Genomic DNA, 25,585 nt, shown 5'->3' on the forward strand with positions numbered 1-25,585 from the left:
GGAATTCCTGTATTCTTATATAAATGAAATAGTCACAAACATGTGATTATTCTTTAGATACTCTTTTGTAGCCTGGTCTTTTTTTAACTTAATTCCATTTAATTATTATGAAGATTTTTTGTTCATGTCAGTACATGGTACAGTACTTTTAAAGGCTGTGTAGTTTTCCATTAAGGATGTATAGGAACCTTAATTTATTCAGTCATTATCAGTGGACATTTAGGTTATTTTCACTTTTCTACTTTTGCAAACAATGCTGAAATAAAAATGCATGCACGTATATTTTTGCACGGCGCCATAATTTCATACACAATTACATTCCATGATTACATTAACATCCTAGAAGCGAAATTGCTTTTTATACATGTTTCTAAATTTTCTCTAGCTTAATCAACTTACACTCCGTCGACAGTCCAAGAAGTCTTGCCCGCACCTCACACCTCCAATCCTGGTCCACTTCAGTACTTAACATTTATATCTTTGCCCATTTAATAGGTAAAAATTGTATTTTGTTATTTTAATTTGGCAGTCTTTGATTATCATGCTAAATATTCTCCTAAGTTTATTGGTAGTATTTTTGTCTATGTTTGAATCATAGAACTGACATTGTTGTTTATAATCCTGAGCACCGTAGAAGTGTGCAGTTCTGCATTTCCTTTTTTTCAATTCTTTACTAATTTTCTAATTTTAAACTTTTTATTAATGCACATGAGTCAGGTCACTGCATGACATCTTTTTCATTAAGATTGAGTAGCCTTCTCCATCTACCTTTAGTTGGTCTGAATCTGGTTTTTTTTGTTTTTTGTTTTTTTTTCTTTTTTCCTTTTGCTTTAAACATGAAACCACAGGTCAGGTTTCATTTCTCAGTTGCCACATCTCCACCTGAGTTGTCAGTTTTGTTTTTGGTCTAAAAGGAAGGGTAAGTGAGAGGGCATCTCATTAAATCAATGTCTTTGGGCAAGATTTGTATAGAGTTATCTATTTTGCATATCTTATTTTAGTTTGTCATTTGAAAATAAATTTAAACCTAATACTATTCAATATGCATTCTCATGTTTAAATAATCATTTACTTCTGAGAATCTTTAAAAACAATGAAGGTATTTTTATTTGGGATGCCAATATGAACATTTCTTTAAAAATGTGACAATATTTAGGAAACCACCGTATCAAAATGGCAGTTACATGAAGTGACTTGTATAAGGACTGTTCATGGGCCTTTCCGTAAACATTGGAAAAGATCAAAGAAAGCATTTTTTCCCCCCCGTCTAATAAGCTTTGTCTTTTTTTTTCCCCCCCGTCTAATAAGCTCTTCTTGGGCATTAGTACTTCATTCCTTGGTTCAAAAAAACAAGAAACTATGGGGATTATAAATTTCGTGAAGAAACAAGTTCTACTTTAACCTCTGTAAATCCCACGGAGTCTATTAGTGCTGTATATATATAGTAGATGACTGTGGGAACAGGCTATTTATTCCACCTTTTAATAGGGAATTATAATCCATTTATATTTTTGTTGTGATTGTTGATATATTTACATATGCCATTTTACTTTATATTTCCCATTTACTGTATGTTTCCTTTGCTTTGTTTTCTTCTTTCTTGCACTCCGTCAAGTACTTTAGACTGAATATTAGCAACAAGATTCAATAGATACTTATCAACTGCATTTGTACACCGTGTGTTTGTGTGTGTGTGTGTGTGTGTGTGTGTGTATGAGAGATGAACAGAGAAAAAGAGAAGGTTTATAAGTGACTGCTAAATGCCTGTTTTGGGATCCGTCAATTATAATAAGGAATTTGGGTTACCACAGTGCATTGCGTACAGTAGACACTTTGCAAGAACACTGGGATTTTTTTGAGTTATTGACTGTGTTCAAGGAACTCCACAAGCCTATGGCATAAAAGGCATAGATTTAAACCACTGACCTATGATGTAAAGAGCAGTAAATGCCCTGTTGGGTGGGGTCAAACATACAGAATTGACCTTTCAATTCTGCTTTATCTACATGTCATACAGTAGCTCTGAACAAGTTACACTGTATTAAATTCATATATAGTAAATGATTCTAGAATTTGCAAATTTAGAAATTTGTGAAGGTTTTGCAATACAAAGTTCATAAATACTTGCTGTCCTCCAAAAAGAAAAAGAGCAGAGTTGCTTGTTGAAGACTCTGCCACAGAAAATTTTTTAAAAATTAAAAATAGTCTTCAGTCACATATATTGTTTGATGCATAACATTTTATTTGATCTAAGAACATCACAAGGATATTTATATCTTCTGCCTTGTATATAATTAAAAGCAAGTGGATGGATGAATTTATGCAGTATAGATCATAAAGTTTTCTAGCAGGGAGAACCGTTTATATTTCATTTTGAACTAACGGTAATATGGAAATGAAATCTTTCCAATCAGAACTGGTAGGAGCTAGCAGATAAAAATGTCTTGTCCCATCAGTGTTGACATCATGAAGTACTCGTAGATGAAGCCTAACTCTTGTTAATATGGCAGTGATAGGAAAGTAGCTAATTATTAAATCTTCTTAAGTAGCAAATAAGAAAGTCACCGAATGATGTTGGATTGATGATATCCTTTACTAGGTCTGTAGAGCATTATAAAAATATTATGAACATTGTATCATATATTCTCTAAATGGGTGACTTGCTTAAGTTAACTACAGTTTAACTTAATCACATGTGGTCAACTCGAACAACTTCTACCATAATTTAAAAGTACCTTTGTATCTTAGAAATTTGTTACTCACATACTTAAACCAAGAACTTTGTAGTTTAATAAGATTGGTCAACAAACAGAATACTTCCCCCTACTTTGAGATTAGTAAAGGGACATTTCATGTGAGTTTATATTTTACTATGAGTTAACTTGCCATAGAGCCTTCACTTCATTAACAATTTGACTCATTGGATATTTTAAGTAGGTTTGTTTGTTTTCTTTTCAGTGTTGCAGGATGCAGTCTTAGGATGCAATTCCCATTTTTAAAATACGATTAAGAAATGTACATCTACTAAGGAGGTGACAAAGACAATGAGAAGCGGCAAGAGTAACTCATTCTAAGGTGGATTTTTATATCTGCAGTATAAAATCAGGGCACTGGTACTGTTGTTTCTCCCTGCACACGTATGTAAAGTCTAATCATAATTGTTTACTCATATACTTGATAAAAACAAAGAATGTTGACTCGAAGAAAAGAATCTAAAACAAAAATTGCCGTTTGCAATGGACCATCCAATCCATCCCAGTCTCTGTGGAAGGCAAAGTCCAATAACTGTTTACAAATATTCTGATGGTTGGAATTATTCTCCTGCTTTTTCTCCTGGCACTTCCTTTTCTCCTGGTGTGGAGACCATCATCTTGCTAGCTGGCTACACCAGTGGCTCTTTTACAGGTAAATTTGTAATTGTTTTACTATTGCTTAACTTCTTTGAATGAGCTCTGCAGGAAAACTGACGCTTACTGTTCATTGTGGCACGTACACCTGACAAGTCATTTCTCACTTTTGAGATTGCCAGGGGGTATAGAGAATGATTGAAGGAGTCAAGATGAATCATAGGAGAAGAGTTCTTTCACTCAGCTCACCATCATCCTGTGCATTTCTGCATCTATTTAAAAAACTAACTTGTGACCCCTAGTAACATTCCACCTTCAGTCACGCACATAGATTTCCTTTAAGACCGTTACTCTTACTAGTGTTAGTCTCACTCAGAGGTGATTTTGACTCATTAGAGTGGACAAATTATGGGACTCCCAGAAACATCAGGTTAGTTCTAGTCTTTCAGTATGGCCCAAATGGAGTGCTTGCGACTCTGTGCACCTTGAGTACCTCGATTTTAAAATTAATTAGAAGGTCTTTGACAACATCTTGTACAGACTTTCTTGGAGAGCTTTTCTGTGGTAAGTTCAAGAAAAATCGCTTGAGAAATGCTTGGGAAATGACTATCCTTTTATATTTGTCATGAAAATCCTGGCGGTAGCTTTGGACCGCTTAGACAAATCACAACAAATAAAGTTACTCTGCAGTGATTTCCTCATATATTTACTCTTATCAAGTTTTATTTTGTTTTTCTAACTTTAGATATAACTGGCAAGGCATGATTGTTAGGATGTCAGATTAATTTTCTAGAAAAATTCATGGCATTATGTATTGATTTATTTTAATAATGACATGAAATTACAACCAAGTAGCCCTCAGAGTAGTTTGAGACAATAAAAATCTTGATAAGCTATGTTTCTACATGTGTCTGTATGTATATATGTATATAAACAAATTTGTATTGAAAATGTGGAAATATTATGGTTTAGAAATATGTAAAATGGAACCTAACCATATAATTTATAATAAACCTTTTAATGCTATTATAACGCAAATTACATTTCCTACCAGAGGAATCCGTATGACATACCAACTTAATCAAATTTCGAACGTTTTACTCTCAGAGTTATTCCATCTGTAAAATTATGTCTATTTTTCCTTCCATCATTGGGGCATTATGAATGTACAATCCGCTGAGATTTTCTAATGTACAAAATTAGCATATCTACTTGAGGTATTAAAAAGTACAATAATATATTTTTCTTCAATGTTATTTTACATATTCCCGGAAAAAGCTAAAGGGATGAAACAGAAGTAAGATGGATTCTTAATATTTGTTAAATGAGAGTGATTATCACTTGATATTCCAGTTTGGAAATTTTATTTTATTTTACTTTTAAGATTTTACTTATTTATTTGAGTGATAGAGTGAACACAGGAGCAGGGGGCTTGGGGAGGGGTGGGGAAGGAGGCAGAGGGAGAGGGAGAAGTAGACTCCCCACTGAGCAGGGAGCCCAACCTGGGGCTTGATCCCAGAACCCCTAGATCATGACCTGAGCTGAAGGCAGACACTCAACTGACTGAGCCACCCAGGAACCCTTCTAGTTTGGAAATTTTAAAGCAAATCTCAATAATTGAGAGTAGAAACTCAATAGCTTTGTATAATAATTTTTAACTCAAGATTTTAAAATACCTTTATATTTATGAGTCTTATAATATTGTTGAGAATTCTATAGACATAGATATTAGCAACTACCCTTAGGTATGAAAAATTAAAATGATTTGTTCAATGACCCAACATTAAGGATGAAACTGAATCTAATAACCCAATTTTTTTCTTTTCCTAACAAATGCTTTACATGATTGATTGAGCTATTTTTTAAAAGTAGCATTTCTCAAGGACACTTATTTTCCTGATTAGTAATAGTGCTTTTGCTGATTTGTTTTTAAAAAGCGGATGTCTTCTACCTTCTATATTTTGTTTTTGTTTAACATTTGGAGATCATTTTAATTATTCTGAGTTCAGTTTTGACGTTTTCCAAGAAAACTTATTTCTTGGGGCGCCTAGGTGGCTCAGTCGTTAAGCGTCTGCCTTCGGCTCAGGGTGTGATCCCAGGGTCCTGGGATCGAGCCCCACATCAGGCTCATCCGCTGGAAGTCTGCTTCTTCCTCTCCCACTCCCCCTGCTTGTGTTCCCTCTCTCGCTGGCTGTCTCTCTCTGTCAAATAAATAAATAAAATTTTTAAAGAAAAAAGAAAAGAAAAGAAAACTTATTTCTTATGATTTATAGTCATTTTTTTCTTTATCTATGACAAAGTATTGAAAGGCTGTTATAATATCAATATTATAGTAATGTGTGATAGAAATTAATACAATATAGAATACTTAAATAAGGAAATATTTTTATTTAATAAAAGTTTAAGAGAAATTAACAAATTAACCAATTTATAAAACCAAAACTGTATTTTCAACTTCCAAATAGATTATTAGAATTTGCCCAATATGAGATTTCTCTTAATGTGAAAGATACATGGGATGAACTTGAATTATTTGATCTCTGAAAAGATTATAAGGTTTCTCTAATGTTCAAACCTAATATTTAGAAGTAAAACAGTAATTCATTTGAGTCAACACCGAAGGTCAAAACATAACCCACTTTCTCTTGAATCAAAAGATGTTTACAATAGTATGTTTTCTGCAGCAAAGCCTTTTGTGGTTGCTGCTAATTACATGTTTTTCACTTCAAAGTCTTTAAAAGGAATATAGGTACAAGTAGACTGAATAAATATTTATTGGGTGAAAGAATTCAGGAAAGTCTCTGGGTTTGGAAAAATATATATATATAAAATGCCAGTAACATCTTCATTATGGAATTTTAACTTCAGCTGAATACAGAGCATCCTGTCTTCCTATATTACTGAATCAAGTCTTGAAATGATATACACCAAGCAGATGATGCCATAGGGAATGTGTAGCACTAACATTTTAATTAAAATGCAAAATGATAATCCACAGGATGCTGTAGCTAAGCATTTGATGAGCTCTAATTATATTAGTAGTAACATTCTCATTTGATAACTGAATAACTGGGTAATTAAAAACATGTAATTAAAGCAAAGTCATACCCTAATTTATGAACTCAAGGAAAACAAAAGAGCATAGTAAAACCCTAAGGAAAAATGGTTACTATAACATTATAACGAGATATATTTTTACTAATATATCTTACAAAGAAAATAAAGGTCAAACTTTGCCCAATGCTTTCTTGTTAAAATACTCTAGAAGACCAGGTGATAAATTAAGTCCTGAATCACAAACACAATACAGAATGGTTTTATCCCCATGAGTTTTTTGCCAGTCCAAAGTTATTGTGAATGGCAAAGGGTGAAAGATAATATTGGAAGACAGTAAAGAATCACTATACAAACTTTTAAAGATTAAGGCCAAGCTCTTACTTTGTTAGTAACAATTAATTACAGGGCACAGGTATATTTTTTGCTACCTGCATTGTTACCACATTTCTCACCAGATGAAAGTGGGCAGAATCTTTTAGATGTAGCCCAGTCGGAGCCCAATATGAAGGGTGGTGTGGATTAAGGTTCTCGAGAGACGACAAGGACTGAATATGCATAAGCAATCATGACGAAAGGAACTGGCCCAAGCGGAGCCTTTATGTCAGAGTTCAAGGACCATAAGAGTCGTTATTTTGCCTGGTGAACTTGATTGACAGGAGTTGAAGAAGGCCACTCAGCCAAAAAAAACCCCGAAAAAACAAAAAAAAAAAACCCAAACCAGCATACGACCCAATCATACCCATGAACACAGGGACTTTTCAGTCATCTCTCTAAAAATGAACTCTTCCTTGTATTTATGAAGCACTCTGAATGGTATCAGCAATATTTTTCCTCTTTCTTTGTTGCTGACACAAATTAACTCTCCAGTCTACCAAGAGCTCGAAATGTCACAGTCCCTTTCAGAGTGACACAGACCTCTTCCTCCTTCTGGCAAAATCCTCTACATGAATGAAGTTGGAGAGAGCCTTAGTGAGGTGACTATCTGATGTCTCCGTGCTGCTCCCAAAGTCATAGTTCTTGACGCAAGGGCACAGGCAGCGCACGATGGCCCGGCGGATGTAGCTGTCAAAGATATAGTAAATGAAAGGGTTGACGCAGCTATTGGCAAATGCCAAAGGCCCACTCACCTCCATGCCCAGCTGGAGAAAAGCTGAGGAAAAGTAGAGTTCTTGCTGCAGCCCAGAGACAATGGACAGGAGCTTGAAAGTATTGAAGGGCAGCCAGGAGAAGACAAAGGCTGCCACGACAATAAAGATGATCTTTATGGATTTCCTCAGCTTTCTGTTATGTTTTCCCGAGTGTTGGTAATGCGCACACAGCCTCCTTGTGATGCAACAGTAGCAGGTCACAATGCTCACCAAAGGGACAAAGAAAGTAAAAATTAAGGCCACGAGGGCCCAAGTCAGTTTCATCGACGTAGCCCTCTTCTCTGCACAGTATGGCTTATCATCAATCAGGGTGAGTTCCCTGGACAGAAGAGTAGGCAAACCCAAAAGGCAGGAGGTAAACCAGACAGTGGCACAGACTCCGTATGCACAGTCTCTCCTCCTGAATTTCCTGGACATGGCTGGACACACGATGGCCAGGTAGCGGTCCACACTCATGCAGGTGAGCAAGAAGACACTGCAGTGCATGTTGACTGAGATCATGTAGGAGCTGCCTTTGCACAGGAAGGCCCCTGTCCTCCACAGTCCTAAAGATGCTTCTTTATCCACCCAGAGAGGCAACGTGATGAGAAAAATGAAGTCAGACACGGCCAGGTTGATGATGAAGATGTCAATGAGTCTTCGGCTGCCCCGTTTGAAGTGCAAGGCACTCATGAGGACGAGGTTCCCCAACACTCCAGTCAGGAACACAGCCGTGTAAAAGACTGGAAGGAAGACCGCCGTATAAGGAACGTGGGAGTGGGTGTCCTCAAGATCAGGATTTTTGCTGGTAGCATAGAAATAATCCAAATAAACTGAGGTTGCTTCTGGGTCCATCGCAAAGGATCAGTTGCCAAATCTGGTATTTCCTTCTCTAGGAAGTTTTTGTATAAATTTTTGAAATCACAAGGTGGCTTCTTTTATATTGTGGCTGCCTCTTCCCCACCACCCGCACCACCCCACCCCTTAAAAGATTTTGGGACAAGCATAAAAACAGAGATTAAAAAAAAAATGCAGTTTCTACCAATCCTCAGAAAGGGCCTACAAGGAACAACACCCTGATTGGTGTTTGGTGGTTGTGGTTGTGGTTTTCTTTATTTGCATTTGCCTGGAGACTGGGGTGTTTTTTGACTTCTGTCTTGAAGATATTGTTTGTTTCTTTAAATCCAGGAATTAAAAAACACATCAACTTTTTCCCCCTTACCTACCTTAAAGGTATCCTTTTCTGACACTGCCAATCCCTTTGATCTAACTTTCTGTTGCACACCCAAGATACTACTTTCTTTTAGATTTTTAAGGTGAGGATGACAAAGATGCTCCTTTTATTTACATAAAAGTGAGGAAAACAGTCTTTCACTGCAGGAAGAGTGAATTAATAATTCCCCAAATCATACCAGTCCACATGTGCTGCAAACATAATGATTCCAATTAGGGTATGAGATTCTTTCCACTTATTAGGCTCTCTCAGTTCACATATAATTAATCCTGTTTCATTCAATAAGTCTTAAATCCTCCAGAGCCTGGGAACATGTCTTGTGCTATTGTTATTATCATTTGTAAAAATTTTCCGCTGTCATTAGTGCAGCACCTTGCAAATGGGAGGTGCTTTAGAAATGCTAGTTTATTTGAATTAATTAGGAAAACTCTTTCGTGATCCAGTATAACTAGCAAGTATGTGTTCATTGGAGTTCAACTGTAGGTATTTTTGTTAGTTTTGTAGCTTACAGGCACAGGTTTAAAAATTGCCATTTTTACGCTCTTATCTGCTATTGTAGTTCAACCAAAGAAGTTCCCTTTTATTAGAGTTAAAATCCTTGATTAGGAGATTTGCTTCCTACTAATCTTCGAATAACTATCTTTCAGCAGACTCTAGGTCTCCTCTGATCTTCTCGTCTTCACACCTTGTAGCAGTGATTTTTAGCTTTTGAACTGTGACTTTTTTTTAAGTACCTCCACACATCAGTGAGCTTCACTTTGGGGGTTATTGACCTAGCAAGAGGCAGACCTCTAGTCAGTGATATTATGATGGAGTTGCTGATACGGGCATGATAAAAGAAAGATTTGGGGTTCCTTCAGAACACTTGAGAAACAAGCCAACATCAGAAAGGATCCTATCCTAGTCTTCTCTCACATATTCCTTTTTCTATTAGGAAAACTACAATGAAATCTAAATTCTGAAACCGACTCCATTTATTTCCATTTTTTACTGGCCAATGTAGCTCAAGGCTCTTTCCTTCTCTTTTTCCCTCCACCTCATCTCGTCACCAAAGTTCCAGTTTCAGGCTGGTATTACTGTTGCATAGAAAAATGTATGCGGTGGATAAAAACACCATTGTTAAACACATAAGGTCCCTTCTACTGAATTTTTATTTCTCCCATAATTAATATATTGAAAAGAGTGATTCTGCTCTTTTTCCTGATGTGTTCTAACGTGGCCTCAGTCTCAGGTGTATGTCTGTAGAGCAGGGAAGGATGAGGGCTCCCCTGATCGGGGGCAGCCCCAGCAAGTCACTTGAAATTTGGTTTATGACTTGGCTCTGCCCCCTCTTATGTCCCTGGCAGCTCGGTGTTGTTCATGGGGAGGGGGGGGTAATCCTTCCCTAAGTATAGGTTGCAGATGAGGGAAACTAATTAATGTTTTGAAATTTCTGGGATAGAAATCTTTCCCACTAAGTAAGCCTTACATATTTAATAGAATAATTCATTTTGTCAAATAGTTTTGAGGTAGGACAATATTTACTTGACAAGGATTGATGCGGTAAACATAGAATATTGAAACACTATATCTATATATGTCTCTCTGTATATCTATTTTTCTTGTGTCTCAAGAATTCCACATAAAAGTGTTATAAAATGGAGAAAAGTTCATGCCCACACTCTAGAGGAAAACGTCTGGCCTATATTTATTCTGCAGGCCTTAAATTTTATTTCAGCCTTCCAAAGTTGTTGGCTTGGTGTAAACTATCTCAAAGAAATCTGACTTCCTCACTAAAGTTTGAAGCAGCTGTAGACCAAATGTTTTGCTTTATCATAATACAGTCACTTTGGAATACGATAGTTAGTGGTAGAATGTTGCAATGTGAGAATATCTACCATGTATCAAAACTATCCTGGGACCCAAGTCAGAAAACAAATTAAGTGTTTTGAGGCAAAAGGGGAACAAATAGCATAGTACTGGGCTTTTAATAACTCAGAGTGCAAAGCTATTATAAGACAGAACCCACAATAAAAGCCAACTAGATAAAGTAGGGGAAGTCATTGTTCCAAATAAGCTTAGTGCAACGGTCATTTTTAGAACTTTGCATGTTTTTTGTAATAAACATGAGGATACTAACAATAAATAACCAAGTAGACAAGACCAAAACTCAGAAACAACACTGGATATCATAAGCCTATAAAAAGGGAGCAAGAACAAGATGATGACAAAAAAAAAAAAAGAGTAAGATGTAAATATTAACAACCGAATGACAGTGCACATGTCCACTTTTAAGAATTGTTTTTCCAAAAAAAAAAATGCTCAACTTTCCTTTGTTTTATATACAAGTACATAGATACACTTTATATTCAACTTTATATGTTATGCTTTCCATCCCTGGCAGGGATAATTGCTTCCTCCTTTGTGTTCTCTAAGAACTTTTACAATACTCCTTATTAAGTTCTTATTACCTCATTTCACATGGTTAGTTGTTTTGGTGTGTGACCTCCTGAGCTGATCATGAGCAACCTGAAGGGAGAGACCATCCATTATCTCTTCATTGTCTCTAGCATAGGAGTTACCCAACTGAAGTCTTTTTTGGACTCTCAAAGCCATTGTTTTGAACCGGTGGATGCCAGGCCACATTTCCCCATTAGAATCACCTGGGGTGACTCCCAAATTAGAGCTTTCTGAGCCCTGTCTCAGATCTACTGAGTCAGAATCATTTGGAGTGGACTCCAAGACATTATATTTAACAAACCTCCAAGGTGATTCTTACACACACTAAAGGTTAGAATCACAGTTCTAATTTATATATCTCAACCAACTTTATATGTTATGCTTCATCACTATTTTGGCTCTTTTTCCAAATCACCCCTAAACTTGGTTGGGGGATGGGGTAACTGGGTGATGGGCATTACGGAGGGCACGTGATGGGATGACCACTGGGTGTTATATGCAACTGATGAATTATTGAACTCTACATCTGAAACTAATGATGTACTATATTTTGGATAATTGAATTTAAATAAAAAAATACACTTGAACTTCTTAGCAATTTTCTAGCCTGGATCTCACAAAATTTTCAGAATTAATTTAGACTTCTGGGCCCTCCCTATTTTGTATCTCCGTTTCTGAGATATGTGCAGTAGTGAGTCAAATGTTGAAGACGGGGAAAGAGTAAGGTGTTGTTCACGGAAATACCTGCTCCTGCTCGAGTGAATATATTATCTGTCACACAGCCTTAGCTGTGACTTGCAGACTGTGCTTCACAGGTTGCCTAAAGGTTTTGTGTGAGTACAGCCAACCGTAACTGGCATTATTGCATATTACTTCTGCTTTTTCCCTGTCAATCTCTCTGACCCCATATTAGGTAGGGATTAATCAGATTATATAGCAAATAGCACAGTAGAAAGAAATCTCTATGCATATGCTCTACTGATATGTTTCTGAATAAGTGACAAAGATTATGAAGCAAAGTATTTGTTTTTCATTGATCTTATCGGTCAATGAAAGTGACTTATATATTCATTTGTTTGAAAGATTCTCTTGTCCATTTCTTATTTGAGTATCATAAAGGGTATAACCATTGAAACAGGCCAGTTTAAGAGATCTGTTTATATTCTAAGAGTCAGTGACTTTTATATTTGGACAGTTCCTTGGCAAGTGTAGTATAATGTAAAGTAACGTATCATGCCAGACTAAGTGGCACGTATTTGCTGTCATCAGGGTCCTCCCCCACTTCAATTATTAGCTTATTTCCTTTGGTGCCCCATATTGACACAAACAAAAGCGACGTTCCTATTTTAGGCACATATACTTTAGGCTTCTTCATGATAGTTGATTTAATCTGGATTTAGTTGTGCATAACAAAAATCGTATTTATTTATATTGGTGTCCCTTGTACCCAGCACAATGTCTGGCGTATGACAGATAGCCAATTAGTATTTGTAGATCTGGCCTGAACTATGCTTGAATTTTGAGTTTATTTCCAATGAATAGGGACTTTTCACAAACTTCTTAGACAGCTTCTGTTTTCCATGATTACTGTTTATCGTTGAAACAGCAAAGGCCTGTGTTACTCTGTCTTTTCTAATCAGAAATACAGAGCCTTCCTCTTTTCCTTTATCCGTCTGCATTTCCCACTATCTCTGTCTTCTTGTACATTGCCTAGGCTGGGGGTGTAGAATACAAGAATCTCCTAATGAAACTTAAAAACATGTGGCTCTATGATAACCATATTTTAGAGTTACGTTATTCTGATCATCTAGTATATCCATTTTATGAATGAGGACGCTGGGACTGAGAAAGGATCACTTACTAAAGACTCACACTGATGATACTGAAATAGAGGACAATTTAAATTTAAACTTCTCACCTACATTTGGTCCATGCACTGTCCTTCAGAAGCATGGACATCTAAACAACTATAGTTTGCTACTCTGTGTAGCATTTGACAGGAATTGCTAAAAGGAAAACCATTTTACATGCACTTGTCTATCTGCCTTGTCCTTGATTAATTTCACCATTGTCCTGTAGTGAATTGGTACAAGGAAATTCAAAGATTGATACATTTTTCTGAGGAAGGCTGTTGATTGGAACCCACAGCTCGCATATATTTCTATTTTTCTCCATTTTGCATTCCAGAGTTTATAAGGAAAACAACCAGGACAAAATTATATGAGAAAAACATAATGTAGATTTATCTTTCTTAAGATAATTTTTAGTTTCTAAAAATGTGTGGTTAAAAGTAATATTTAAATATATTAGGGAATTTGGTATTGAAGGGAATTCTCACACAAGTAGTCATTACATAAACACATAATATAAACAAGTTATAATATCTGCATATCTAGATTTTCAGTTATTGGGTTTATTTAAAATGTACTGTAACCACAACACCTTCCTGGTGAGACTAGAACCATCATTAACAAATTAAGCCAGAGTCTAGTTCAAGTTTATATTTTAATCTAAATTTCATTAATCTGTACTTGGTTGTACTAAATCATCCTTAACACTTGTGAAAACATGTCAGGCCAGCTACTCTTTCCCAAAGAGCAGAGTAAGGAATGGAAGCAGAAATTATCTCTATTAATTTTTAAGGATTTATTTTGCATGCACAACAAGCAAGCACCCAAAACAGAAAACAGAAAACACCCAAAATGCAGAGATAAAAGAGAAGTGGCACTGGTGTCATGAGGCAGTTCAAGTCCTCTGTGCTGAGTGAGCAGGATTGTCACAACCTCAAACACACGGACGCTTCCAGGTCCATACTAAATTGTGAGCGGAATGTGTGTTGTGTGTTTTCTACTCATTCTGCAGACTTGACGGATGCAAGCGGCATCTTTTACCGGTTTGCCCAGGAACATCTATCTCCTGAATTATGAAGATTTATGTATGCTCTGAGCCCAGCCTGGGAATCTGGTTGTGGCAAGTCCTTCCTAGTCAACTGCAGTTAGTCCAGAGGTTCAAAACCCTCCTGGACTGAGTAGGACATCTACCTCTATAAATGGCCTATTTCCAGGTTCTAGGAGAATCAGAAGCTTTTAGATGCTGTTTATACTGACCCTAACCAAACATTATAGATATTCAACAAATATTTGCAAATACTAATAATTTAATGATTGTTTACTATGCCCCAGGCCCTGGGCTGGGCATTTTATATGCATTTTTTTCATTCAATCCTCATAATGGTCACTTGGGATAGGGAGTACTAACAACATTCATATTTTGGAGAAAAGAAAACTGAGATTTAAGAGGTTAACTAAGCTGTCTAATGTCACAAAACTAGTCAGTGCACCCCATTTTTCAAGCTTGATAAGTCAGTTATTCACCCTGGGCTCAGCTTCCTTGACTATGAATTGAGGTGTTGTCTTCCTCTTCCTCTTTCAGACTTCCCTTTTACCTGGGTTTATTTACCATGTGATTTCATCACAGAGGTATTCTGAAGGTAGGGGATTTCTAAGAAGGCCAATGGATGAAGATACTTCCTGGTGCATAAATGAATTTAGGAGTCAAACTGCACATTAACAATCTGCCTGCGTACTTCCACCACTTTCTCTAGTTGGTGCCTGACAAAAGTTCTCCTACATGAAAATCCAGTCATATTTTAATATTATATTTGACTATTACCTTATTTTATTTATGTACTGGATATGAATATCAGTTTGCCAACTCAGGTGAAAGAAATATAACTACATAGAAACAGATACGATGCCTTCAATCTGTCAGGCTGCTAGAAATTTAATATCAACTTTGAGCTAAATTCCAAGGCCATTTGTGAATGGCATGGGGTTTGAGAGGTTTTCTGGTCCTTGAGTTAGCTGTCTCTGTAGGTATCTGTTGAGAAATCCATCACTTACTGGTCCTAGGCCATGTTCACGGGTCCACACGCATTAGTGCAAAGATGTCTCTGCTTTCTGTCAGTGAATTTCTGCACAATACTTGAAGGCTTAGAGTCATTCTGTTCCTGCTGTGAACACATGGCCATCTGTGAATTCTGAGGCTGTCCGTGACCTTATTTGCTCAAAGCTATGTTCCCCCAAATTCAGTCTTTTTCACACTACATAAACAATTTTTTAAATTCATGGTTTCTGACATATCTGGTACCCTCAGTATTATTATAACTTAGTACTTTAATTTAATTAACTGGAATTGATTTTAAAATGAAACTTTACTACAATAAATAGAAAATTAGTATCACTTGTCATAAAAAAAAGCAGCCACTAACATAAATTATATGAAACCCAAACAATGTCATTACATTCTACGTGCATAACATCAAGTCACAGCCTTCTTAGTCTAAACTTAAGCAATAAAACCAGAAAGACTATGCTTCAATTTGTGTCAGGTTGTAAGAAAGGAAATTAAATAGGTTAGTACTTCAAAAGTATAATCTCATTGCTGTTGACATGTTTATGTTTAGAGGTAGGGTGTGTGACAGGGAAAGCACGGGCCTGGAAAGCCTGTTATATAAGTCACAATCAGTGACTAGCCGCGACCAGAGAGAAGTCCTCTTACTTTGCGGACCTTTGTTCCTTCCTTCATAAATTATAGAATTCCATCAGCCCAGACCGCCCTTTGGCGCAGCACCTCCTTTCCCTACAGAGTCGAACTACATCCCCCACAATGCACCGCGCGCGGCGCCAGAAATGCGATCCGCCACCTCCCTCAGCTTTCCCTCTGTCCCTCCTACAACTCCCACAAGCCCCCTCGGCCCCGGGCCTAGGCCGGGCCTCGGGTGGAGGCGGAGGCGGAGGCGCGGGAGTTATGGAGGGGGCGGGATCTGCAGGGAAGTGCGTCAGAGAAGGCGCGGGGAGAGTAGGGTGCTGTGGTCCGAGCTTGAGGGTGAAGCTGGCGGAGCAGGAGGATGGGCGGTGAGTGAGCGGGGTCGGCGTCGCTGGGTGGGGGTCGCGTAGCCGTTGGACGTTTCCAGGAGTTTGAAGAGGGGTCGCTCCCCGGGAGGGGCCGGAGCCGGGCGGGTTCCGAGCCGCAGCGCTGCGGTGGGGTTTTTCCTTCGGCCGAATGGTCTGGGGAGGGGCCTGGTCGAGTACCTGGGGCCCCTGGCCTGGGGTGGCGCAGGACTGCCGGGCCCTGGCCCCAGCTTGCCTCGACCTCCCCCGGCTCGGTAGTGCGCCCTGCGAGGTGACAGAGCCAGTTGGCCGGCCTGGCAACCGCCACTGACGGTGCTGGGACCTTTTAAGGTCATTTGAGAGCACCAGGTTGAAAGAGGATTAGAAAGAATAAGAATACAATACCAACTTCTGGAGTTATTGTTAATCACTGTAATTGCCCTGATCTCTTCTGTGTCACACTTCCTGTCTTCCAAACTCAGCAACCCCAGTTTGCGAGAGCCTGTTTTCGTGCGCCTTTGTAAGGTGTTTGGTGCGGTCACGGTGTATACTTGCAGTATTTGACTCAGCTTGATCCGCCTTGAGTCATTTTACTGCGGCCATTTACTACTGCCGTAGAGCCCTGTCCACGCCTTGGGAGTGTTCATATTTTGCCTAATTCAGTTTTCTTTCTGGCTGAGGAGGAATCATTTAGTTTGCAGATGAGGAGATTCAAAAGTGTAAGGAATGGGGAGAGTAGATAGGAGTGGAGAATTTGGCAGCGTAGGGGAGTTTTCCTTAGCTTCCATAGATTAGGAGCCGATTGCTATCTAGCATTATTATATGTTACTGTTCTCATTGCTCTTCTGCGCACCCGAACAACCTTTCTGTGTGGGTTAACAAACATCTCAACTATGCCTTCCAAGTAGCTCCTGACTCTTAACCTTGTTTTTAGAAGATTTTCCTCCTCAGGAATCTGGGAGGAGCCAATTTTCTCAGCTTGCTTTTCCTACGCCCGTTTCACTCTCAAACCCAGAACCCTTAATGCTCTGCAGCTTGAATAAAAATTCAGTCTGTAATTAAAAATTTATGTATGGTACACTGCTGACTCTGAGCATGTCTATTGTTTGTATCTGTAATGTGTATGTCCATTTCAGTGTTGTCTGTTTTAGTGTGCAGGTGATAGACTAGAGAACAAGACCTCTGTCTCCGTAGCATCCTGGGTATGTGAGCATTCAATAAGTACTTTCATGATAATGAGTTTTATTTTGAACTTAATTAAGAACATGTTTGCCTTTATTTATTTTTATTCTTTAATGATTATACATTACTTTAAGGGTCAAGGGGTGGGGAACAGGATAAAGGGTGATTTTGAGATAATTCCTTTCAAAATAATCTCTGTATGTCCTTGAAGTCTAACTTTCTTCTTTCTCCAACTTTTAAACAGAGCAGTCTGAATGCCAGAATGGATAACCGTTTTGCTACAGCATTTGTAATTGCTTGTGTGCTTAGCCTCATTTCCACCATCTACATGGCAGCCTCAATTGGCACAGACTTCTGGTATGAATATCGAAGTCCAGTTCAAGAAAATTCCAGTGATTTGAACAAAAGCATCTGGACCGACTTCGTTAGTGATGAGGCAGATGAAAAGACTTATAATGATGCACTTTTCCGATTTAATGGCACAATGGGATTGTGGAGACGGTGTATCACTATACCTCAAAATACATACTGGTATAGCCCACCAGAAAGGACAGGTATTTCTCTTATTTTATTCTGTCTATTTACTCAATAATAAACAAAGTGATGTGATGATGACCCAATTATGTATAAGCAGGTTTGTGGGTTTTTTTCTCTCCAAAGAAATAAATCTACATATCTCTTCTCTCTCTGCCCAACCACCTTCTCTGCCCAACTTCTATGAATTACCATGATACTCATTAATATTGGTTGGATAAGTAACTGTCCTCATCATGGGAAAGCCATTTTAAATCTTTGTACTTAGTAAAATTCTTTTTTTTAATTTCACATATGTCATGAGGAAATAATTGGAAAGGTACATAGGAAGACTTTAAATATTTGGTAACTGGTAAAAGAGTTAGTATCCAAATCAAATCAACAAATATGAATTGATAGTCTTTTTCTGTGTTAGCTGTGTTTTGGTAGTTATTATCATTTGCCCTGTAAATCTTAGAGGATATAATTTGACCAACTCTGCATTCAAATTGTGCATGTTTTAGGCTGTTTTATAACAATCTTTATCTAGAGTTTGTAGGTTAAAAATATGCATAACAGAAATAAAAAAAAATATAAGAAATTGTCTGATTTATTTTGCAAGCATTAACATTAAAAAATTTTAATTTCCAGTTATTAAAAGGAAACTTTAGAGCTCTAAGGAAAAACTTTACAATTTGTTTCTATTTATGACTACTTCTATTGATCACTTAGTGGGAAGCACTGTATTCAGATCACAGCATAACAATTACCATACATCAAAAGGACAATCGTGATTATATAATGGGAAAAAGAAAGTAGGTGGGGTCTGGGGGGATTGATTGAAATTAATTGTAAAGTGTTCAGTTCTACTTATGAAAGCATAGGAACACTTGATGTTTGAATCTTACCAATCATTTATCATTCATTCAACAAATACTTATTACATGCCTCCATATTCCATGTAACACATCAGGGAAAAATACAAATATCTTTAGTCCTGGGGAGCTAATGTTCTAATAAGGGGTGCGGCAGTAAACTGAATAAAAAAGTATAATGGCATAAACAATAGTTAATTATATAGTATGTTAGAAGATGACGCATGCTATGAGAAAATGCAGCGAAATAAAGGGATTTGGAATATGTAGGGAAAGGGATATTGATGGGCATAGTTAATGATGTTCAGTAGTATAGGCAGGATAGGCTTCAACAAGATGTCACTTGAGTAAAGACTTGATTAGGAGTTGGCTATATGGAAAGCTGCAGGGGGAATCTTTCAAGTTGGAAAGAACCACAACTGCAAGGCCTTATGGTGGGAGCATGCCTGAAATATTCAAGGACCAGCAAGGAAGCCACTGGGCTGGAATGGAGGGGGAGGGAGAGTTGAGAATGCTGTCAGAAATCACTCTGGGAATAGGGCAAACTTTGCAGGATTCTGTAGGCATGATAGGGGCTTTGGGTTTTTACTCTGAATGTGATGGAGCATTGTGGAGCTTTGAACAGAGGAGAAATGATCTGGTCATCTAGACAGATGTGTTGAAAATAGGCAGTAGACAAAGGTGGAGGCCAAGAGGCTGTTGCACTAATTCTTGTGAGAGGATTGTGACTGAGACCATGGTGGTAGTACTGAGCAGTGAGTGGTTGGAGTCTAGATAGGTTTTGAAGGTAGACTCACTAGGATTTCCTGGTGGGATGCATGTGGGGCAACAATGACTAAAGTTTCTGGTCTGAGGAAAAGGATGGAATTGTCATTACCTGAGATGGGAACATGGCTGGGGGAGTAGGTTGGAAAGAGAAAATCATAGTTCCTATTTATTTAAGTCTTTGTCTTCTCCTCCTTCCTAGTCTTCTTGCCTATCTATTCTCATTCATTTTTATTGCTCCTACTTTTTTTTTTCCTTCCTTGTGCCCATGTCATAAGCCTACTGCTTAGAACCACTGGCATCCATTGGGCATCAGTGAATCCTGTGTGTCATTCAAGGCTAAAGAGGTTGCTGTTCTCTGGAGACATCTTTCTATATCACTTTTTATTTCAGAGAATAATTACTGAAAGAGATTTTTGTTAAATGTTTATGATTAAAACAGCAAGCAGTCATTGTTATTCATGTTCCAGAGTCGTTTGATGTGGTCACAAAATGCATGAGTTTCACGCTAAATGATCAGTTCATGGAGAAATTTGTTGATCCCGGAAACCACAATAGTGGGATTGATCTACTTCGGACCTGTGAGTACATTGATCTCAGCAGTACAGTTGGGGGAGAAAGGAAATAAATTTGCCATTCATTGATCTCTGTTGTTAGAACAAGATGAGTCAGTACAATACATCAACTTGAAATAAGATCTCTAATGGTATCTCAGTGAACTCTGTTCTGTTGATAACATATTTTAAAGTTAGATACGTACTTACCAAATGGCAAATATGAAGTTGAGAGAAGCAGTGAATACATTGGATGACGGAATCCAGACCTCCCCAAAAGATGTTATTAGTGGGCCCTTTTAAAGAGTAAATTTAATAGAATAAATAATAAATTCCTATATTTGAGATAAGCATTTCAGTTACCTGAGTTCAGATAGGGATATGTGAAAAAAGTTGACTATAAGCTCTATGTGAGTCAAGGGTCAGGGCTACCAAAAATGTTAATCCCGTCTTAGGAGGTAGTAACAAAAGTATAGATACCAAAAACAAATGAAAGTATTTATTAGGAGCATTCTGTTCTTTGATGGTCAGACTACCTAGGAAATACTGTCTTCAGATTTGGACCTAATGTTTAGGCCATAGAGACTTACTGGAGCTGGCCCATAAGAATGACCATGTCATGAGAGGAAGCATTGAATAAATGGCAAGTAGAGTTGACCCTTGAATAATGTAGGGGTTAGGAGCACTGGCCCGTTCATGCAGTCGAAAATCCATGTGTAACTTTTGACTCCCCCAGAGCATAACTACTAACAGCCTACAGTTGATCAGAAGCCTTACCAGTAACATAAAACAGTCAATGGAGACATATTTTGTATGTTATATGTATTATATGCTGTATTCTTACATAAAGTAAAAGAGAAGCTTACTAAGAAAATCATAAGGAAGAGAAAATACATTTACAGTACTGTTCTATTAAAAATCTGCATGTAAGTCAGCCTGCCAGTTAAACCCGTGTTATTCAAGGTATTCAGTTTTGTATTGCAAATATATAGGAGGAAGTTTATTACTAACAGAGTTTGAAGGGAAGTTGAAGAAAAGACTTTTATCTAGTTCCAAAAAGTAAAACTAGAACTAGAGGGTAGAATTTGGTTTAGAGTTGATATTAATACATTACTAATAATTAAAATAATGTAAAAATGGAAGGGGGTGCTTTGTAAAGTCATCAGCTTTCTTCCCATGTTGTTGAGGGAATTTATGATAATTACAACTGCCATTTATTGAGTGCAGAGATCCTCTGTTTTGTGCTTTATGTATATTCTTTCAACAGGTCTTTTACAATCACCATTCATCTCCTTCTTAGGCCTGCCTTGCGATCCTATAAGGATGTAGATTCATTTGTATGTGGAGCTAGAAGGTTTTGCTTCAAATGCTGGCTCTGCCACTTACTGTGTTACCTTGTACAAGTTATTTATACCTTCTGCCTCAGTTCCCTCATTTATAAAATGGAGATAATAGTACATCCTTCATAGGGATTTTGGGAGGATTAATACACAAAAGATGCGTAGAACAGCGCCTGACACACAGTGAGCCCTCAGTAATTGTTAACTGTTAGTGCCTTTTACTTTTATCAGGTGGCCTCCTTTTGAACAAAGTGCTTTAGAAAAGGAACTCCAATATTGAAGTATTCCTTTCTCACTTTTTAAAAAAAGATTTAAAAGTGTATATTAGAGAAAGGGAGAGCGAGCATGAGCAGGGGAGGGGTAGAGGGGGAAAGAGAGAGAATGTTAAGCAGACTCCCACGGAGCGTGGAGCCCGTTACCAGGCTTGGTCTCAGGACCTTGAGATCACCACCTGAGCAGAAACCACGAGTGGGTGCTCGGCCGACTGCGCCATCCAGGGGCCCCTCCTTTCTCACTTTTTGAGAAAAGATCTAATTAGTACATGAAAGAAGTTGCCATTGTGAGAAAACTGTCTGAAATCATGGTAACATATCTTTTTTTCTCTTTTTCAAAATCAGATCTTTGGCGTTGCCAGTTCCTTTTACCTTTTGTTAGTCTAGGTTTGATGTGCTTTGGGGCTGTGATTGGACTTTGTGCTTGCATTTGCCGGAGTCTCTATCCCACCATTGCCACAGGCATTCTCCATCTCCTTGCAGGTGAGTCTTGTCATCACGCTTACCTTTTGTTTTCTTCCTGGTTTCCACAGAGGCATAATTCTTAAACATTCACACATTGTTGCCCTGTCTGTTGCCTCAAAAGCTCTTACTGTGCTCTTATCTAGTTATGTTTTGTTTTCCTCCAAGGTCTGTGTACGCTGGGCTCAGTGAGTTGTTACGTTGCTGGAATTGAGCTACTGCACCAGAAGCTAGAGCTGCCTGAGAACGTGTCTGGTGAATTTGGATGGTCCTTCTGCCTGGCTTGCGTCTCAGCTCCCTTACAGTTCATGGCTTCTGCTCTCTTCATCTGGGCTGCTCATACCAACCGGAAAGAGTACACCTTAATGAAGGCATATCGTGTGGCATGAGTGGGAAGCTGCCTGCTTTGCAATTGCCATTTTTATTTTTCAATATTACTATTTCCCCTTGTCTCCCCCCCCATTGTTTTTGATTTAGTTCTTTTTTTTTTTGTGGATATAACTTTTATCCTGAAAATCCATTCTATTTATTCATACAGACAGTTGTTTCTTAATACCACTAAAATTTATATGGATTATTCTGAATGATTCCATCTTTTAAAAACTAATCTAGGTTCAGAGTCCAGACAGCAAGAAATGGGTAGACACTTGGCACAAATTTGTGAAAGAAAACTGATAGTGGGAAATTGACCCAAACACATCCACTGATGTCTGTTAGACTTTTCAGTAAATAACTGTCAATTGAACTAGAAACCTTTTAGTGTCTCTGAGAAACATCTCATCGTGGTCAGAACTTACAGTCACTTTGCAATTGTAGCTAGCCAGTCAGCCAGAGCATTAGTGCTATTTTCAAAGACTTAAGCTATATAAAATAAGGAGATTATCTAAGATCCTTTCCCCCAAATATTGGCATATAGCTTTATTCAAGGTGAAGTATGGCAGCTGTTTATCCATACTGTGTCTGTCTACAAGAAAGGAAGTGAAAAATACAGTGTTTACTTGAAACTTTAACTTTGTAACTGCAAGAATTCCAATTCAGCCAGACAAGAGGATTAACCTTATTTTACTTTATCTTTTTTTGTATTTTTTTAAAACTCTCCTTAATATGTCAATAGGATTTTCAGTACAACCAAACCATTTTGGATTTTTGCTCCTTGCCTCTTCACACATCAGACTTATTAAGAGTGCTTTCTTTCTAACACTACTTTGGGGTCACAGATTAAAATTTTCCAACTGCTATCTATTTATTCCAGCTCAGTACCATGAAGAAGTGTCCACCATAATGACCCTCCGGAGCTAGGAAAACTACCACAAGACCTAAAGCTTTGGCTGGTCATTAACTTCCAACTATGGTCTTTATTTCTTGTGGTGAAATGATGTGCCTTTCCTTGCCTAAATCCCTTCCTGGTGTGTATCAACATTATTTAACATCTTCTAATTCAGTCATTTTTTTATAAATATGTCTATAAACATTGAACTTTAAAAAATCTTATTTATTTATTCCATTACTGTAGCACTTGACAGATTTTAAAAAATGTAACTTAGTAATTTCTTACAATATCCTAAATCTGTCTTTTTTAAAAAATAAAAAATGAGAAGAAACTCAATTGTGTATAGTGTCTGAGTTGATTTAAATCTCAGTATTTTAGGATAAAGGAGTACAGTATTCTGAATGAGTATCTCTGTGGTTCTTTGGAAAATGCCTTGTTTCTGGGGTCTCTGTTTTATCTTCCAAATAATATGGTAACCCCTTGCCCCCATTAGCAAACAAGAGCCTCTTTATCCATTGTGTTTCAGAATTTTAGAAACATATTTTCAAAGTAGTTCTGTGATCTCTATGTGTCTCATTTAATGTGGCTAGATTTTTAAAAAGTCACATAATGGCTGTGGATGTTTGTGTCTGTACAGAAATCATCAAGCCTGCTTCTGACTTAAAGCCAATGCTACTCTGCAGATGACTGTTGCCCGTGCGGTTGCTGCTTACTCACTTTTCTACCTCTTCCTCACTCTTGAAGTTTCGTTGCCTCAGCACCTTCTGTGGAAGGTAGAAAAGCTAAGTAAACATACAAAACATACAAAGCACGGGGTTTTAAAATTATTGACCAACATGACATTTTTGTATTGGGAAGATACTTATTTTGGACAACGTCCCTGCCTCTTGTCACCCCAAAGTTGTCTGTGACTGTCAGTCCAACACCAGCCTTTAATATGCACTGTGGAAACACAGTCACTATCGGGCTGGGAGTTACAGCCTCACTGGTAGCATCCTGAAACATGGAAAGCCAGCACCATAAGCCCTGCTGTTGCATATGTGTTGTAGTTGATAATTCAAGCACATTTCAAAATAGCTGAGGTCATCCTGTCTTGCGAAGACTTTTTTCTTTGGAATGCATAGGACTGTGTTTCATTTGATGTGAAAATTAGTTTTTCCGCTCTCTCTTGTTTCTAATTAGGTAGAACCGTGTGAAATTGCTGATATTTGACCATTTTTGTTTAAAACTGATAATCAAAAATCAGTGGCAAGTAAAGTTTCGTTAATCTCTTTTCACCTAATCTTTGAAAGCAGCCCCCAGAGTTAAAACTTAATATTCAGATTTTTCAGAACATGAGTTTTATGGTAATTTTTTAAGAAACATGTTTTAAAATCATAATTTTATGGTTCCTAACCTTATTAAGTGATATGAATAAGTATCTTTTATATCCTTTTTGGCAAAAGATTCAAAAATTTTTAGAGATAGCCATAAAAACAGTAAAAGTTGACACAATAAAAAGGGCAGAATAATCCAGAAAAATTTATTCAGGTAACACTGCACCCACTATCTGTGTCATGATATCTAGGGTCTCAATAACTTAATAATGTAGTAATAGCAATGTGTTAACATTTGCCTGCTTAAAAGTATTTCTGTGTCTGTGTGTTGGGGAGGTTACAGAGTTGATAAGTCACTTAAAGATGGACTGATTTAGTAACACCAGTGAGAAAAATGAGACGACCATAGAACAGATCAATTTAGTTTGTTTATCCATTCTAGAGACCACCAAACTGTAGACAAGCACTATTAAAACTTATAGATCCATTCATGTTCAACTGACTATAAGAAGATAGTGTGAGGGCATTTTATTTTATTTTTTAAAGATTTTATTTATTCATTTGACAGAGACAGCCAGTGAGAGAGGGAACACAAGCAGGGGGAGTGGGAGAGAAAGAAGCAGGGTCCCAGTGGAGGAGCCTGATGTGGGGCTCGATCCCAGAACGCCGGGATCACGCCCTGAGCCGAAGGCAGATGCTTGACGACTGTGCCACTCAGGCGCCCCAGTGCAAGGGCATTTTAAAAAGTAACCCTCATGAACTTTCACCAGAAATGAAAACAACCTATTGAATTAACCTGATTTTGCCTATTACAACACTCTCCGAGATTTCCTAGCGAATAAATGGGCTCAGCTTCGAAGATGCAAATTGTAATTTCACAAGCTCGATGGAACTCTGTGCTGGCCAAGATGTGTGTAGTCTCGTCCTCCTTTCAGCCCTC

General features: G+C 37.7%; 2 protein-coding genes across 5 annotated transcripts; one reads left to right on the plus strand and one right to left on the minus strand.

Moving 5' to 3' along the window:
• Window positions 1-7,197: 7,197 nt before the first annotated feature.
• GPR15 (G protein-coupled receptor 15) lies at window positions 7,198-8,416 on the minus strand. The gene has a single exon (XM_026491738.3). It carries the CDS (start codon window positions 8,384-8,386, stop codon window positions 7,304-7,306), a length of 1,083 nt encoding a protein of 360 aa, XP_026347523.1. The 5' UTR covers window positions 8,387-8,416; the 3' UTR covers window positions 7,198-7,303.
• A 7,596-nt stretch (window positions 8,417-16,012) lies between these two features.
• On the plus strand, window positions 16,013-23,665 carry CLDND1 (claudin domain containing 1). 4 transcript variants are annotated; one of them, XM_026491724.4, is made up of 5 exons: window positions 16,013-16,120; window positions 17,523-17,832; window positions 19,902-20,012; window positions 21,943-22,080; window positions 22,228-23,665. In XM_026491724.4, exons 2-5 carry the CDS (start codon window positions 17,541-17,543, stop codon window positions 22,446-22,448), a joined length of 762 nt encoding a protein of 253 aa, XP_026347509.1. In that variant the 5' UTR covers window positions 16,013-16,120; window positions 17,523-17,540; the 3' UTR covers window positions 22,449-23,665. The 4 variants fall into 4 exon arrangements, with proteins under 4 accessions (XP_026347509.1, XP_026347501.1, XP_044237234.1 ...); XM_026491716.4 differs by having other exon boundaries at window positions 16,023-16,120; window positions 19,881-20,012; XM_044381299.3 differs by lacking the exon at window positions 16,013-16,120 and adding an exon at window positions 17,233-17,298 and having other exon boundaries at window positions 19,881-20,012.
• The last annotated feature ends 1,920 nt before the right edge of the window (window positions 23,666-25,585 follow it).

The sequence above is a fragment of the Ursus arctos genome, unplaced genomic scaffold (assembly GCF_023065955.2).
Source record: "Ursus arctos isolate Adak ecotype North America unplaced genomic scaffold, UrsArc2.0 scaffold_4, whole genome shotgun sequence".
NCBI lineage: Eukaryota > Metazoa > Chordata > Mammalia > Carnivora > Ursidae > Ursus > Ursus arctos.